Source organism: Malania oleifera, chromosome 10, assembly GCF_029873635.1.
Source record: "Malania oleifera isolate guangnan ecotype guangnan chromosome 10, ASM2987363v1, whole genome shotgun sequence".
NCBI classification, from domain to species: Eukaryota; Viridiplantae; Streptophyta; class Magnoliopsida; order Santalales; family Ximeniaceae; genus Malania; species Malania oleifera.
The window spans coordinates 47,898,548-47,911,544 of record NC_080426.1 but is presented as its reverse complement, the minus strand read 5'-3'; the positions used below and the strand labels follow the sequence as shown (position 1 = coordinate 47,911,544).

General features: G+C 36.0%; 1 protein-coding gene across 2 annotated transcripts; it reads right to left on the bottom strand.

Moving 5' to 3' along the window:
- Positions 1–4,128: 4,128 nt before the first annotated feature.
- LOC131165670 (heavy metal-associated isoprenylated plant protein 39) lies at positions 4,129–6,308 on the bottom strand. Of its 2 annotated transcripts, none has more exons than XM_058123658.1 (3): positions 5,894–6,308; positions 5,404–5,476; positions 4,129–4,790 (listed from the first exon to the last, which is right to left on the bottom strand). In XM_058123658.1, exons 1-3 carry the CDS (start codon positions 5,897–5,899, stop codon positions 4,339–4,341), a joined length of 531 nt encoding a protein of 176 aa, XP_057979641.1. In that variant the 5' UTR covers positions 5,900–6,308; the 3' UTR covers positions 4,129–4,338. The 2 variants fall into 2 exon arrangements, with proteins under 2 accessions (XP_057979641.1, XP_057979640.1); XM_058123657.1 differs by having other exon boundaries at positions 5,404–5,479; positions 5,894–6,227.
- Between the last annotated feature and the right edge of the window lie 6,689 nt (positions 6,309–12,997).

The window sequence follows — 12,997 nt, the reverse complement described above, 5'->3', positions numbered from 1 at the left end:
GCTGTCATGATAACACTCAAATGTCCCACACCGATATAACCTGTATCTGCCTTACTGAGAGGTGTCTCACCCCTGTTGTACGTATATATTTTTCAGGTCCTTCGGGTAACCAGAACTAGCGTCCTATTATTAGAAGCATAGTGGTCGGTGTAGTGCGAGAAGTACTTGGGTAAGTACTAGGACTGTACTGGGTGGTCTGTTGGTGGTTTTGGCTGACACCCGAGTTTGTGTTGTATTTTTGTGGAGTTGATTCTTTGTATAGACTCTGGTATGGTACAATTTGTGTATAGAAAGACTTATTTTTCGCTGTGTACCTATTGTGTATGTGGATATGTATAGGGTGCCTGGGAACCCCACGGGGTCGAACCGCCATTCATTGTACTATATCTTGATTTTGTATAATACAGGGACAGGTTAGATTACTTTTTCACCCGCGGGTCCACTTACTGAGTTTAGGGCGTGACATCAATGAACAAATACATATAATGAATGAAAGCATAAAAAAATATATATATGATTTTTTTAAACTCTATCCAACAGAAGATATTAGTTCGTAGTTGTCCCAGTTTTACAGATTCCATCACAAACTAAAAGCAAAACCTTTGTTTAGGCAATGTTATGATTTATCAATTAATTGTGGGCCCACTACTGTTAGTGTAACCTCATTTCAATCATTTGGTGATTTGAGGCCTACAATGGGCTTTATTTTAAAAGGACAAACTATTGTGACTAATTTTGAGTGATTAAAGGACCATTATGGACCTTTCTTTGAATTAGAACCAAATTTGGGCTAAGGGCAATCAAAGGTCCACAATTGGGCCTTTAGTTAAAAGAGGAGGCTTTGAAAACTTAAATTCTAAAGCAGAAAATTTATGCACTGCATAATCAAGCTGGTTGTAAACCAAACCTCACCCAAGAATCGAGGTCCTAATTACTTGGGTAGTGTGCTTCAAATGCAGTAGTCAAAAATCATTTGCAAAGATTGATTCACAAAGACTTCTAATAGAGCAACGAAAATGGTCATCAAGTATAATGAGCGAACGCAACTATGTTTTATTCCATTCCAAAAACCTAATAAAAATCATTCACTTTATTGTTGACATATGCCTCCTAATTAGGTCCAAATGATCCATCCAAATACTTGCTTCTGATCCTACATCAACCCATTTCTCATACCATTTCCATTGATGACTGTTTCCAGGAGGTAGACCCCAAGTTGGGATTTTGCAACACCCTTCTTGACTCAAAATAGCTTCAATTCTCACCTTTGATACACCATAATCCCTTTCAAAAAAAAATTACAAACTCACAAAGCAAAAGTTAATATAAGTTTGCATTAGATAAGAATATTTGCATGTTTTATGATTGAAAATTTTAAAATAAATAATGAAAGAGTTATGCATAGATAATATTAAAAAAAAAGTATAGACTAACGGGCAAGTTTTTTGAAGAATATTAATTTGCCAAAATATACATGAATGAAAATTTTATTTAAATTTCAAATTTATAGAAAAATAACATTTGAGGAACAATATATGAGGGTAAAGAAATATAAACTATAAACTGCCTCAAGATTTCTTGAGCTCATAGTAGTTAAGGAGATGGTTTTCAATATATAGATCATTTTTTCTCATTTATATAACAAGCATTTCAAAAGTAAATGTCTTATTTCCATAAACTCTTTTTTTTTTTTTTTTTTTTGAAAGATTATTTTCATAAATTCATATTTAAAATAAAATTGTCAAACTAAAAGTAAACAAGCAAATATAAATCCTGTGCATCACTACAACAAATATTTTTTTTTATTTTTTCTGCAATACAACTGCGTTCCTGCCCATGAATATATATATATATATATATATATATATAGAGAGAGAGAGAGAGAGAGAGAGAGAGAGAGAGAGAGAGAGAGAGAGAGAGAGAGAGAGAGGAGGTTTATACGTATACGAATGGTGTAAAGTTTTTTGTGAATAAGTTTTGGGATGCCCATGAATTATGCAACTGATGAGAGACACAGCACAGCCACTAATGTCAATATCATAAGCTCACCCCGTACATATAATTAATGTGTGTGTGTGTGTGTGTATATTCATGGTTGCCTGCCCAAAGCTTCTTTGCTTTTTGCAACTTTTGCACAGCAGCCAAACCGACCATTGACGCTGCTTTCGTCACCAGTCATTCATTTGAATGTATCACAATTGATTCACAAAAGGATATTATATATATATATATTTACTTATTCCTTTTCGTTCTCAGCTGACAGCTACAGCAAGTGATCCATTGCTAACTTTAAGCTACGATATGATGGGCCATCCTCGTCACCTTCATCATCTTCATCCTCAACCCCAACCCGCAAGTACTGTCTCATATCTTTTTTATCTTTCTCATCTCAAATGATTAATCCAAAAAAAAAAAAGGTATACATATCCAGCAGAGATTGCTGCAAAGTAAAAAAAAAAATGGTGAATTGGCAGAAGGGGGAAGGAATGGTCGCCTCGGATTCACCTTAGAATTAACCATGTTCAAGTTGTCTGGCGCAGGAATCCTTCAATAATTAAGTTGATAAATTAGTAAGGGACTGGGGTGGCAAAATGAATTAATGGGTCAAATTCGGATCATAAATGGATTGGGATTAAACGGGTTTAAGTTTGAATTGACCTATTTATTAACATCTGGCTACTATGTAAATTCAAATTCGCTAGTTTAAAAAATATAATTTATTTATTTTAAAAATATTTACACGTTTTATATAAGATGACACATTTTTATAAATAAATAAAAAAACTCTTCATTTTATTTTTAAACGGATCACCCGTCTAACCCATTTAATAAACAGGTCGAGTCCGAATTGATCCGTTTATAAGCGGATCAGTTTATATTAAATCTAAATCCGATTTAAACGAATAGGTCACAAGTCACCCATCAAGTTTCAATCTGTTTTGACACCCCTAATAAGGAAATAGATTGAATTTTATAAAATTTAATTGTTTAAAATTAATTTTTTAAAAAATTTAAACTTGAAAACTATAATGTAAAAGTTTCGTTGTAGAAAAAATTGTTATCTCTTAAGAATATTTTTTTAATTTTCATTTTGAATGAGTATTGATACTATAAATTTCTATTATATCTTATAATTTTACTAAGAAAATAACTATTTTTTTAGCTTAGAAAATTTTATAGCTTAATAAATATATATATATATATATATATATATATATATATATATATATAAATCAGGGTGGGGACAGTGATCCCAACTTGCATGAATTGTTCGTCCCGTGCACTTCTAAAACTTTACAAAAAAAAAAATGAAATCAACATTTGAGTTTATCTTTGCCACTCCTTATTTATTATGAAACAATGATTTAACGCATCGAAAGGATTCATATTATTTGTTTAAAAAAAATATGATGGTTGGGTCTAAAGTCTTCACTTATTATTATTGGTGGGAAGTGGAGGCTGACTGAGCAATGAGGTGGATGGATAATGTTGGGGATTAACTCCTGCAACTTTAAGCACACCGTATTCATAATTTATGATGAAGAAGCTGAAACTTGTATTGCTTTGAATCCAAGGCCCTAATTCCTAGAGCAGAGGCTGACATTTCCTTTGAGCCTAAGCACTTTTTTTCTCTATGTATTACTTTGTGTGAAAGCCTAATTCTGGCTCCCACTTAAATTCAAACCCTACATGATCATAGGCAAGCCGAAAGAGCTTGTTAGAAGGCCACCATCCATCATTTATATTTTATATATATATATATATATATATATATATATATATTATGTAGCACCAAAGTTTCACAAATTTTTATGATTAATGGCCTATACCATATCCTAAAAGTAAGCCCAGCAACTAATATTTATTGTTAAAAAACATTGTCCCAACATTGTTTATTGTAGTTATCATTATTGCTGCAATAACAATTTTAAAAATTGTTCTGTTCAATGGCGAAAATAGTCTTTACTTTAATTTTTGTGTTTCGAATAATTAACTACCTAAGTGTCACTTAATTCTGAAAATTATATAGAGAAAAAAAAAACTACTTTTGATCTACAATTAAAGGATTCTGCTGGAAAAACTTGTTTCCCAACTATAGGACTCAAATCAAGGATATCAGATTGAGCGTGCATGCAAAATCATTTCCAAAATTTATTTATCCTTTCCAGCTGCACACTAGTTAATTACTTGTGAACAGATTAAAGAAGCTTCACCACCTATACACCAAACCTTTTCTGTTCTCCCTCTTGCCCTAATGGATTCTCACTTATGAGATTCAAACCTCTCATCAAGGAGAAAAGCTCGTCATCATCTTCTCTTCACTTGCTACTGATCAATTTATAATATAACGCATGCATTTGGGTTCTCCTCCATGCTTGGAGCATAGTAGTACGTGGTCATTTGAGGATTGTATGCCCTGTAAAGCTTCACAAGCTCCAACACTGGATCTGGCTTCTTCTCTTCCTCCTTCTTGGGCTCCTCTGCTTTGGCTTCTTCCTTCTTGGGCTCCTCTTTCTTTTCTTCTTCCTTCTTGGGTTCTTCTTTCTTTTCTTCTTCCTTCTTGGCTTCCTCCTTCTTGGGCTCCTCCTTTTGTTCTTCCTTCTTCGGTTCTTCTTTCTTTGGCCCTTCCTTCTTTGGCTCTTCTTTCTTCTCAGGTTCTTTTGCTGGCCCTACTGAGATTATGTCTGCTTGCCAGTGCTTGCGCAATTTGCTCACCACACTTATTGGGTCAACAGTCCCAATCACTGTCAGCTTCTTCCCCTTCATGTCCATGGAGATTGAACCAATCCCTGGGAATTTTAACATTATGAAAATAATCAATAATTTTAGAATCAGTACTTATTAGCTCCACACATACATAATTAATTTGCCAACAAAAAAGGAAAGAAAGAAAATGGTTTTTCTCTGGAAACAAACATAATGAGTGAAGAATCTAATAGAGTAATCCTAAAGCAAATTTTAAAAGATCACGACACTATTTCCCAAGCTTGAATCAACATTTCCAACTATTTGGGGTCAAGCACAAACTTTGTTTTCGCAATTAGCTTTATCTATGAGCGTTGCTGTCTGTTAATTCACAGGCAATCACGTCTTCCCAGGGTGTTCCATGGAATATTCTGACCAGACATATGGAGCATTGAAGGGAACAATTTTTCCAGGGAAATTTTCAAGCAACTATTTTCCAATTTCCACCAAAACAAATAGATCCCATACAGTTTATATGAAATTCAATAAAACTATGTTTGGAGATAGCTAACTTTTGAATTTGTATTAAATTTGGATAAAATATAATATAAAATTATATTAAAATTTATTTAAATCTATCTAAATCCAAATTTAAGTTCCCTAATACATAATCCCAAATGCAGTAGGTAGTTTCACGTTTCATCAATAGTCTGATACCTGTGAAAGTTGAAACTGTCTTCATGGCCTTCTGCTTGGCTTTGACATCTTGCAGATCCAATTTCAAGACAAGCTTCTTCAGGCACAAACCAGGAAAGAAAAACAAAAGATATAATTCAGAATCAACCAAGCTTTATGTAAGAAATTGAATCAGAACAAGGAAAAAGAAGAGATTAAACAGAGAATCAGTTTTTAATCTGAATGTTCAGAAAAACTTTCTAAGCATAAAAAGAAAAAAGAACATAAAGGATCCAATCGCGAACCCAATTAAGCTTCTTCTGAGAATCAACTAAAATTAGAAGTTCGGCGTCTCAACACCCATAAAGATGAAAAGACGGATTTGAACCCATCAATTCCCAGAATTAAGATCCATTTAATACTGAAGACCCATCAGATAAATATCCTTAAAAAAGGAAAGGAAGAATCAGAACATAAACAAATTATTTAAATTCAATGAGCTGAATGATGTCTAGCAAAGTGAGAATCAAACCTTCATTCTTCTCCTTTTTCAGAGATGTTCAGATTAGAAGAGAAGCTTAGATGAAGAATGGAGAGAGAGAGAGAGAGAGAGAGAGAGAGAGAGAGGAATGAGCAATTAGAAAAAGAGTATAGTATAGAAGAAATCGAATAATGCGTTGTTGAAAAAGATGGAGACTTTTGGACAGACTTAAAACCAGAAAATCCGAAACAAAACAAGGAATGCAGAGTAGGAGAGAGAGAGAGAGAGAGAGAGAGAGAGAGAGAATCAATGCACGTTTAGGAAGAGCCAGTGACGACTGACAGAGCGCAGCTACCACAGGCCATGAGCACCAAGGCAGAGGAAGCCATAACTCATAAGGCGTCGTCCTTTTATTCTCCACGCGCGCATCACCTCTGTTTTGGAGACGGGGGACTGCCGGGGCTCCATTTTGGAAGAGATCCGATCCGATATGGAATCGGGCGGGCCAGACCAAATGTTTTTAAATGAGTTTGTGATCGCGCAAAATGACCATGCGGTTGAGCCAAGTTTTCATGTTCGAACTTGTTAGTTTATTTTTAATCGAGTTTGAACACAATCAAGACTCTTCCAATTTGTTTATTGAAGTATCAATTGCAAAATGAGTTGAATTAAGTGTGCTTTTTAATGAATTTTATTGGTTAATTTTTTTAATAAAACTATAGAGATCGAGTTGAACTTAAACCAAACTTAAATATACCTACCTATCTACCTCATTCTGCACTTAAGATGGTAAATTTTGATTTAGAACTAAACTTAGTTGATGAATTATTCATGCATATGCATAAACATTAAGAGAGGTGTTATCGCTAGGATGTTCACATCACGTCCTTGTACCATAAATTACAACTTGTGCATAAGTTTACAACTCTAGTCTTCATCAAGCTAAAAACTTAAGGTTAAGTTAGTCAAATTAGAAATTTTGACTTGTTTAATTCACATAATAGTTATTTTTTAAAATAAGATAGAATATAGTGGAGTAGGCCTTTGGACCCGTGGTTCACCTCTCCATTTTCCTTTGAGGAGGTGGCGGGTCAAGTCCACTTGGTTACTTGAAAAGCATTTATTGTGTTTTGTTGGAAGAAAAAACTAAAAAAAAAAACAAAAAGATAGAATAGTGAAAATTTTGGAAATATAAATAATAGTATTTCTTATATATTGCTTATTATTTCATCCAATATGCAATAAGAAACGAATAGACATTTCCTGCAAAATTTGGGAATAATTATTTTTTATTTATTCCTCATTATGGATTCAAGAAAAGTTTCATATTGTTATTTGATTCATGGTATCAACATATTTATTGTTATAACCTATTATGATTAATTTTACAAACCAAACATGGAGTTAGGAATCAAGAAAAGAGTAAAAAAGTCCATCTTAAACTTTTAAAATGGTTTGTCTTATCCTAGAAATGAGCTAAACTTATAAATTTGATTGTTCATAAGTCTAAAGGAGTTAAGTTTAACTTTATTAAAACTCAACTTATTTGACAAACATCTTGATTTGTTAATAACCCTAATTATTCTCAAACCATTCAATTGTATATCTAGCCAAACCACCCATTAACACGTGCTCAATCATGGATGCTATAACAGTGTAAATAGGAAAAGTCTAAAATGGACGTATATGTTTACTATGCTTTTATTTCTTTTGTAGATTGGCTTAATTTTTTAAGGTGTTGTTTGGTTCAACAAAAATACTTTTATGAAATTATATTTTTTTAGAATTCCATTCTTGAGAACAAAATACATGTGACGCCCTAATTTTTCATATCATTTTTTTTTTCTTATCAATAATAATCAATCAATCATCTGTCACGTCACAAACTCTGATACCATATCAACATAACTCGACCCGAAATGGGTACCGGGTAATTAGTCAAACTTATATAAACAACCCTAACAACGGAAGTCCATATACACATAACATCAGTCAAACTTATATAAACAGCCCTAATAGTGGAAGTCCATATACACATATCATCCAAAATACAAATAACTAGAGTACTAAACATTCATATATATCTAACACATTCCCAAAAATCAACCAAAAACTCTAGGGGAATCATACATCCCTAGCTCAAAACCCTACCTCCGGGTTTTGTTTATCCTAATCTACCTTCTCATGTTTGCAGGTTAAAGCGGTCTTTGTGTGGTTTGAAACAAGCACCTCGTGCTTGATATCAAGAACTGAGTTCTTGTCTTCTTCAACTCGGTTTTCAGTAGTCTAAATCTGATTCTTCTCTATTTATCTGCACGAGTGCTAATGTTACTTTCTATTTTTTGGTATATGTCGATGATCTCTTAATCACTAGGAGTAACTCTACTGCTATTTCTAAGGTTGTTCAACAGCTCGATAATCAATTTTCTCTTAAGGATCTTGGTCCCTTGCATTACTTTCTTGGTGTTGAAGTGATTTCAGTTGCCCATGGATTGTTCCTCTCCCAACAAAAGTATATTCGGGATCTCCATTCTAGCACTAATATGGATGGTGCTAAGACAGTGATGACTCCACTTGCCACAAAGTATCTTCTTCATCTCCATGATGGCTCTTCTCCTACTGATCCGACTTAATTTCACCAAGTTATATGAGCTCTTCAATATCTCTCTCTAACTCAGACCGACATTGCCTTCTCGGTCAATAAGCTAGTTCAATTCATGCATAAACCATCTTAACTCCATTGGACCACTGCTAAGCGTACTTTGTTGTACTTGAAAGGTACTCTTCATCATGGCCTCCTCCTCAAGCGCACTAGGAATCTCACTCTTCAAGGATTTTCGGATGCTGATTGGGTCAATGATAGAGATACCAGATCCTCCACCTCTACCTAGATTTCTTTCTTTTTCTTTTTTTTTTTTTTTTTGGTGATTGACCCATTTCATGATGCACGCACAAGCAATGTGCTGTGGCTCGATCCTTGACAGTAAAAAGGGAGAGCATGAGAAATACAACGAAGAAGATAAACTAAAATATTATTGTATTACTTTTCCATACGTGAACAATCATCGCACAGCTGTATATACACAAGGCAGCAAGCCAGAAATATTCTCTGGCAACAAACTAACAAAAGAACAAAATAAAAAAGAAATAAAAAATATTCTTTTGAAATAGAAAACAATATTCTCAAGCTGGAGATGGTTGGGTATTGCTGATACGCCCCGGAGAGTCAAGAAGGTCTGGAAGAACAATGAGGCTCAATCGAAGAGAAGCAAATCTGGAAGAAGATAACGGTTTGGTGAAAATATCAGCTAGTTGATCCTTACTTGAAAGAAAAGAAACCTAAAGAGCTTTGGCCTGAATCTGATCTCGAACAAATTGATAGTTCACATCAATATGTTTGGTGCAAGAGTGCATCACAAGGTTCATAGACAGATAAGTGGCTCCCAAATTGTCACCAAAAAAAAAAAAGTTAGAGGGGTTGATAGGAAAACACCCAATTCAGATAAGAGAGATTGTTACCACAGTAACTCACCAGGTTGCATGAGCAAGAGCCTTGTACTCAGCCTCAGTACTTGATCAGGCTATAGTAGATTGCTTCTTTGAGCTCCATGAAACTAAGTTGTTTTCATAAAAGACACAATAACCTCCAGTGGATTTTCTATCATCGGGACACCCTGCCCAGTCGGCATCGGTGTAGGCCACCAGATAAGGAGTGAGAGAAGGTTTCAGAAGTAAGCCATAATGAATAGTATGCTTTAAATAGCGTAGTATGCGCTTAACACTTTTCCAATGAGATAAACAAGGAGCATGCATATATTGACAAACATGGTTAACTGAGAAGGCTAGGTCTAGCCTAGTGAAAAGTAAATACTGCAAGTTGTCCACGACACTACGATATAATGTAGAACCAATCATAGGAGTGGATTCAAAGGCAGTCAGCTTAGTGGAGGAGGACATTGGGCTGTTGACTGGCTTGCAGTACAATATGTTCGTCTTTTGCAGCAAATCTAAAATATATCTTTGTTGAGAAAGCATAAGACCAGTAGAGTTACGATGACATTCAAGGCCCAAGAAGTAATATAAATCTCCCAGATCCTTCATCAGTAAATCATTGCTCAAAACATATATGAAGTGAGAAATCACGTTCGGGCTTGAGCCAGTAATCACAATATTATCTACATAAACAAGGAAGTACACAAGCACTGATTGATTACAATAAATAAATAGGGAAGCATCTGATTTTGAAACAACAAATCCCAATTTCAGCAGACGAGAGCTAAGTCATGCATACCAGGCATGGGGAGCTTGTTTAAGGCCATAAAGAGGGCAATTGAGTTTGCAGACATAGTGTGGAAATTGTGGATGTATAAAACTAGGAGGTTGAGTCATGAAAACATGCTCATCAAGAGTACCATGTAAAAAAGCATTCTGAACATCCAATTGATGAATCGAGCAGGAAGAGCAAACTGCGATAAAGAGGACTAACCTGATTATAGTAGGCTTGACCACGGGCCTAAAATTTTCAGTGTAGTCTAAGCTTTCCAGCTGACTGTAACCCTTAGCGACCAGTCGTGCTTTTCGTCGCTCGATAGAACCATTAGATATATACTTAGTCTTGAAGATCCAGCAGCAACCAACAACATTTTGATTGGAAGTAGGAGGAGCAAGGGACCAAGTATTGGTGGACATCAGAGCATCAAACTCTTGCTGCATCGCATGCCTCCATTCGGGAAACTTGGAGGCTTGAGTTACTAAAAAGGGCTCCTCTAGAACAGCAACGGAGGTGGTGTAGGCGCGAGGAGGAGGCCAAGAAATGGTGCCATCTATGCAGAGTTTAGGGTAAGATTTGTTTTCCTTGGCTCTCATTTACATGGGATGTGTTGAAGTGGAGGGGATGGCAGAAGGGGAAGGAGAAGGAATCGAGGAAGATGAAGACGGTGAAGCGGAACCGAGAGAAACCCTAGATTCGAGAGTGAGTGGGCTATAGCGAGGAGAGGAGTCACGTATGATAGATGGGTGTTGGGATGGGGAGTCAAGAGGTGTAGATGGGTCAGGCCGAGGTAATGAACAGGTATTGGATGAAGGACTCATGGGCTGGAGCAAAGAAATGGGGGGTAATGAGGAATTAGATGAAGTGAGTTGGGCTAAGGAATGTGGAAAAGAGCTTAAACAGGATGTAGAGAATGGAAAAACATTCTCATCAAACAAAACATCCCTAGATATGTACATGCGAGCAGTAGGGACATGGAAGCACAAGTAGCCATGATGAGAAGAGTTGTAACCAAGGAATACAAAGGGAAGGGAACTAAACTTTATTTTTTGATTGTTATAAGGCCTAAGATTAGGTCAACATTGGCAATCAAATTTTTTTAAAAACATCTAATCGGGGGTGTGAAGAAATAAGGTTTTAAATGGGGACTTGTTATTTAAGGTGGGAGTAGTAAGGTGATTAATTAGGAAAACAATGGTAGCAAAAGCATCAGACTAGTAAGAGTGAGGCAAAGATGAATAAGCAAGGAGAGCAAGACCTATTTCCACAATGGGTCTATGTTTGCGTTCAACTGAATCATTTTTTGAGTGAGCATAGGGACAAGAAATGCAATGACAAATACCAAAAGTATTTAACACCTTATTAAGAGATCGGAATTCACCACCCCAATCAGATTGTAATGAGCGAAATTTTGTTTTAAAGAGAGTTTCTACATATCGTTTGAAAAATAGAAAAATTGAAACCACATCAGATTTACATTTTAATGGGAAAATCCAAGTAAACCGACTGTAGTCATCAACAAAAGAAACATAATAGCAAAAACCACCATGAGAAAGCATCGGTGTAGGACCCCAAACATCTGAGAAAATAAGGGAAAGAGGGGAAGTTGAACGGCGATAGGAGCTGTCATATAGTAGTTGATGAAGTTTAGACTTGCAACACGAAGGACATAGTCCAAGGGATGAAGAGGATTTGGTGGGCAGAGACATCTAGGAAATTATTTTTTGAACCAAGTGCATGGAAGGACGACCTAGCTGATTATGCCACTGAACAGGAGAGACACGTTCACCAACATGAGCTTGAGGAGATGAATGTGGAAACATATACATGTCATCCTTAGTAGGACCGTGAAGAAGAACCTTTTGGGTTTAGGAATCCTTCACACAGAAAAAAAAAATGAATGAATGAAACTCAAAATATACAGGGTTATCTTCTCATGATTTCCTGACAGAAATTAAATTCTTAGAAATTGATGGAACATGATAGAGTTTAGAGAGAAGAATACTACCATTGGGGGAGGGGATGGTGAAGTTGTCAACATGATGAATTGGAAGAGAGGAGCCATCACCTACACGAACTTGCTCATCACCCTTATACTCAGATGGGTTAATAGAGAGATTATAGAAATCATAAATGAAGTGACGGGTGGCTGCGGAATCAAGATACCAGTTGGAGTCTGCAGACGTGGAAGAGAGTTGCTAAAAATGAGGGCCTGAAGTAAGGTATGTGGAGAGAGAAGGTGGAGGGGGAGATTGGTAGTTAAAATCAAATCTGTGGTAGCATGTGATGGCAGTATGGCCTCTTTTATGACAGACCTGACAAGTAGGCCGATTAGGAGAAAATGGAGCTGGTAAGAAGGAGAAATGAAGACCACCATGCCAGCCATAACCACCACAACCTCTGAAATTGCCTCTAACGTGTGAGGAACCATAGCCTCGAGAAAAGCTGGAGACGGATTTTTTTTTTACTGGAATTAGTAGAGAATTCGGGAGATGCAGTCAGTGTGGAGCTCTGATGGTTTAATCGTGCCTCATGAGTTAGGAGATGGCTATATACTTGTGCAGGAGTGAGCGGATCCACACGAGTAGTGATGGATGTAACAAGTGAATCGTAGTCGAAGCCTAATCCAGCCAGGAGAAATGTAATGAAATCAAAGGATGGAATGATTTTACCAGCCATGGCAAGAGAGTCCTGAAGGAGCTTTGCATGACAATAGTATTCAGTAATGGATTCTGAACCCTTCTTGAGAGTAGTGAGCTAAAGTTGAACTTGCATAATACTAGCATTGGATTTCGCAGCAAACAGGTCTTCAAGAATTGTCCACACCTCACAAGAAGAAGTGACTGTGAGAACATGAGCAATCAATGTTTAAGAAAGATAGGAGA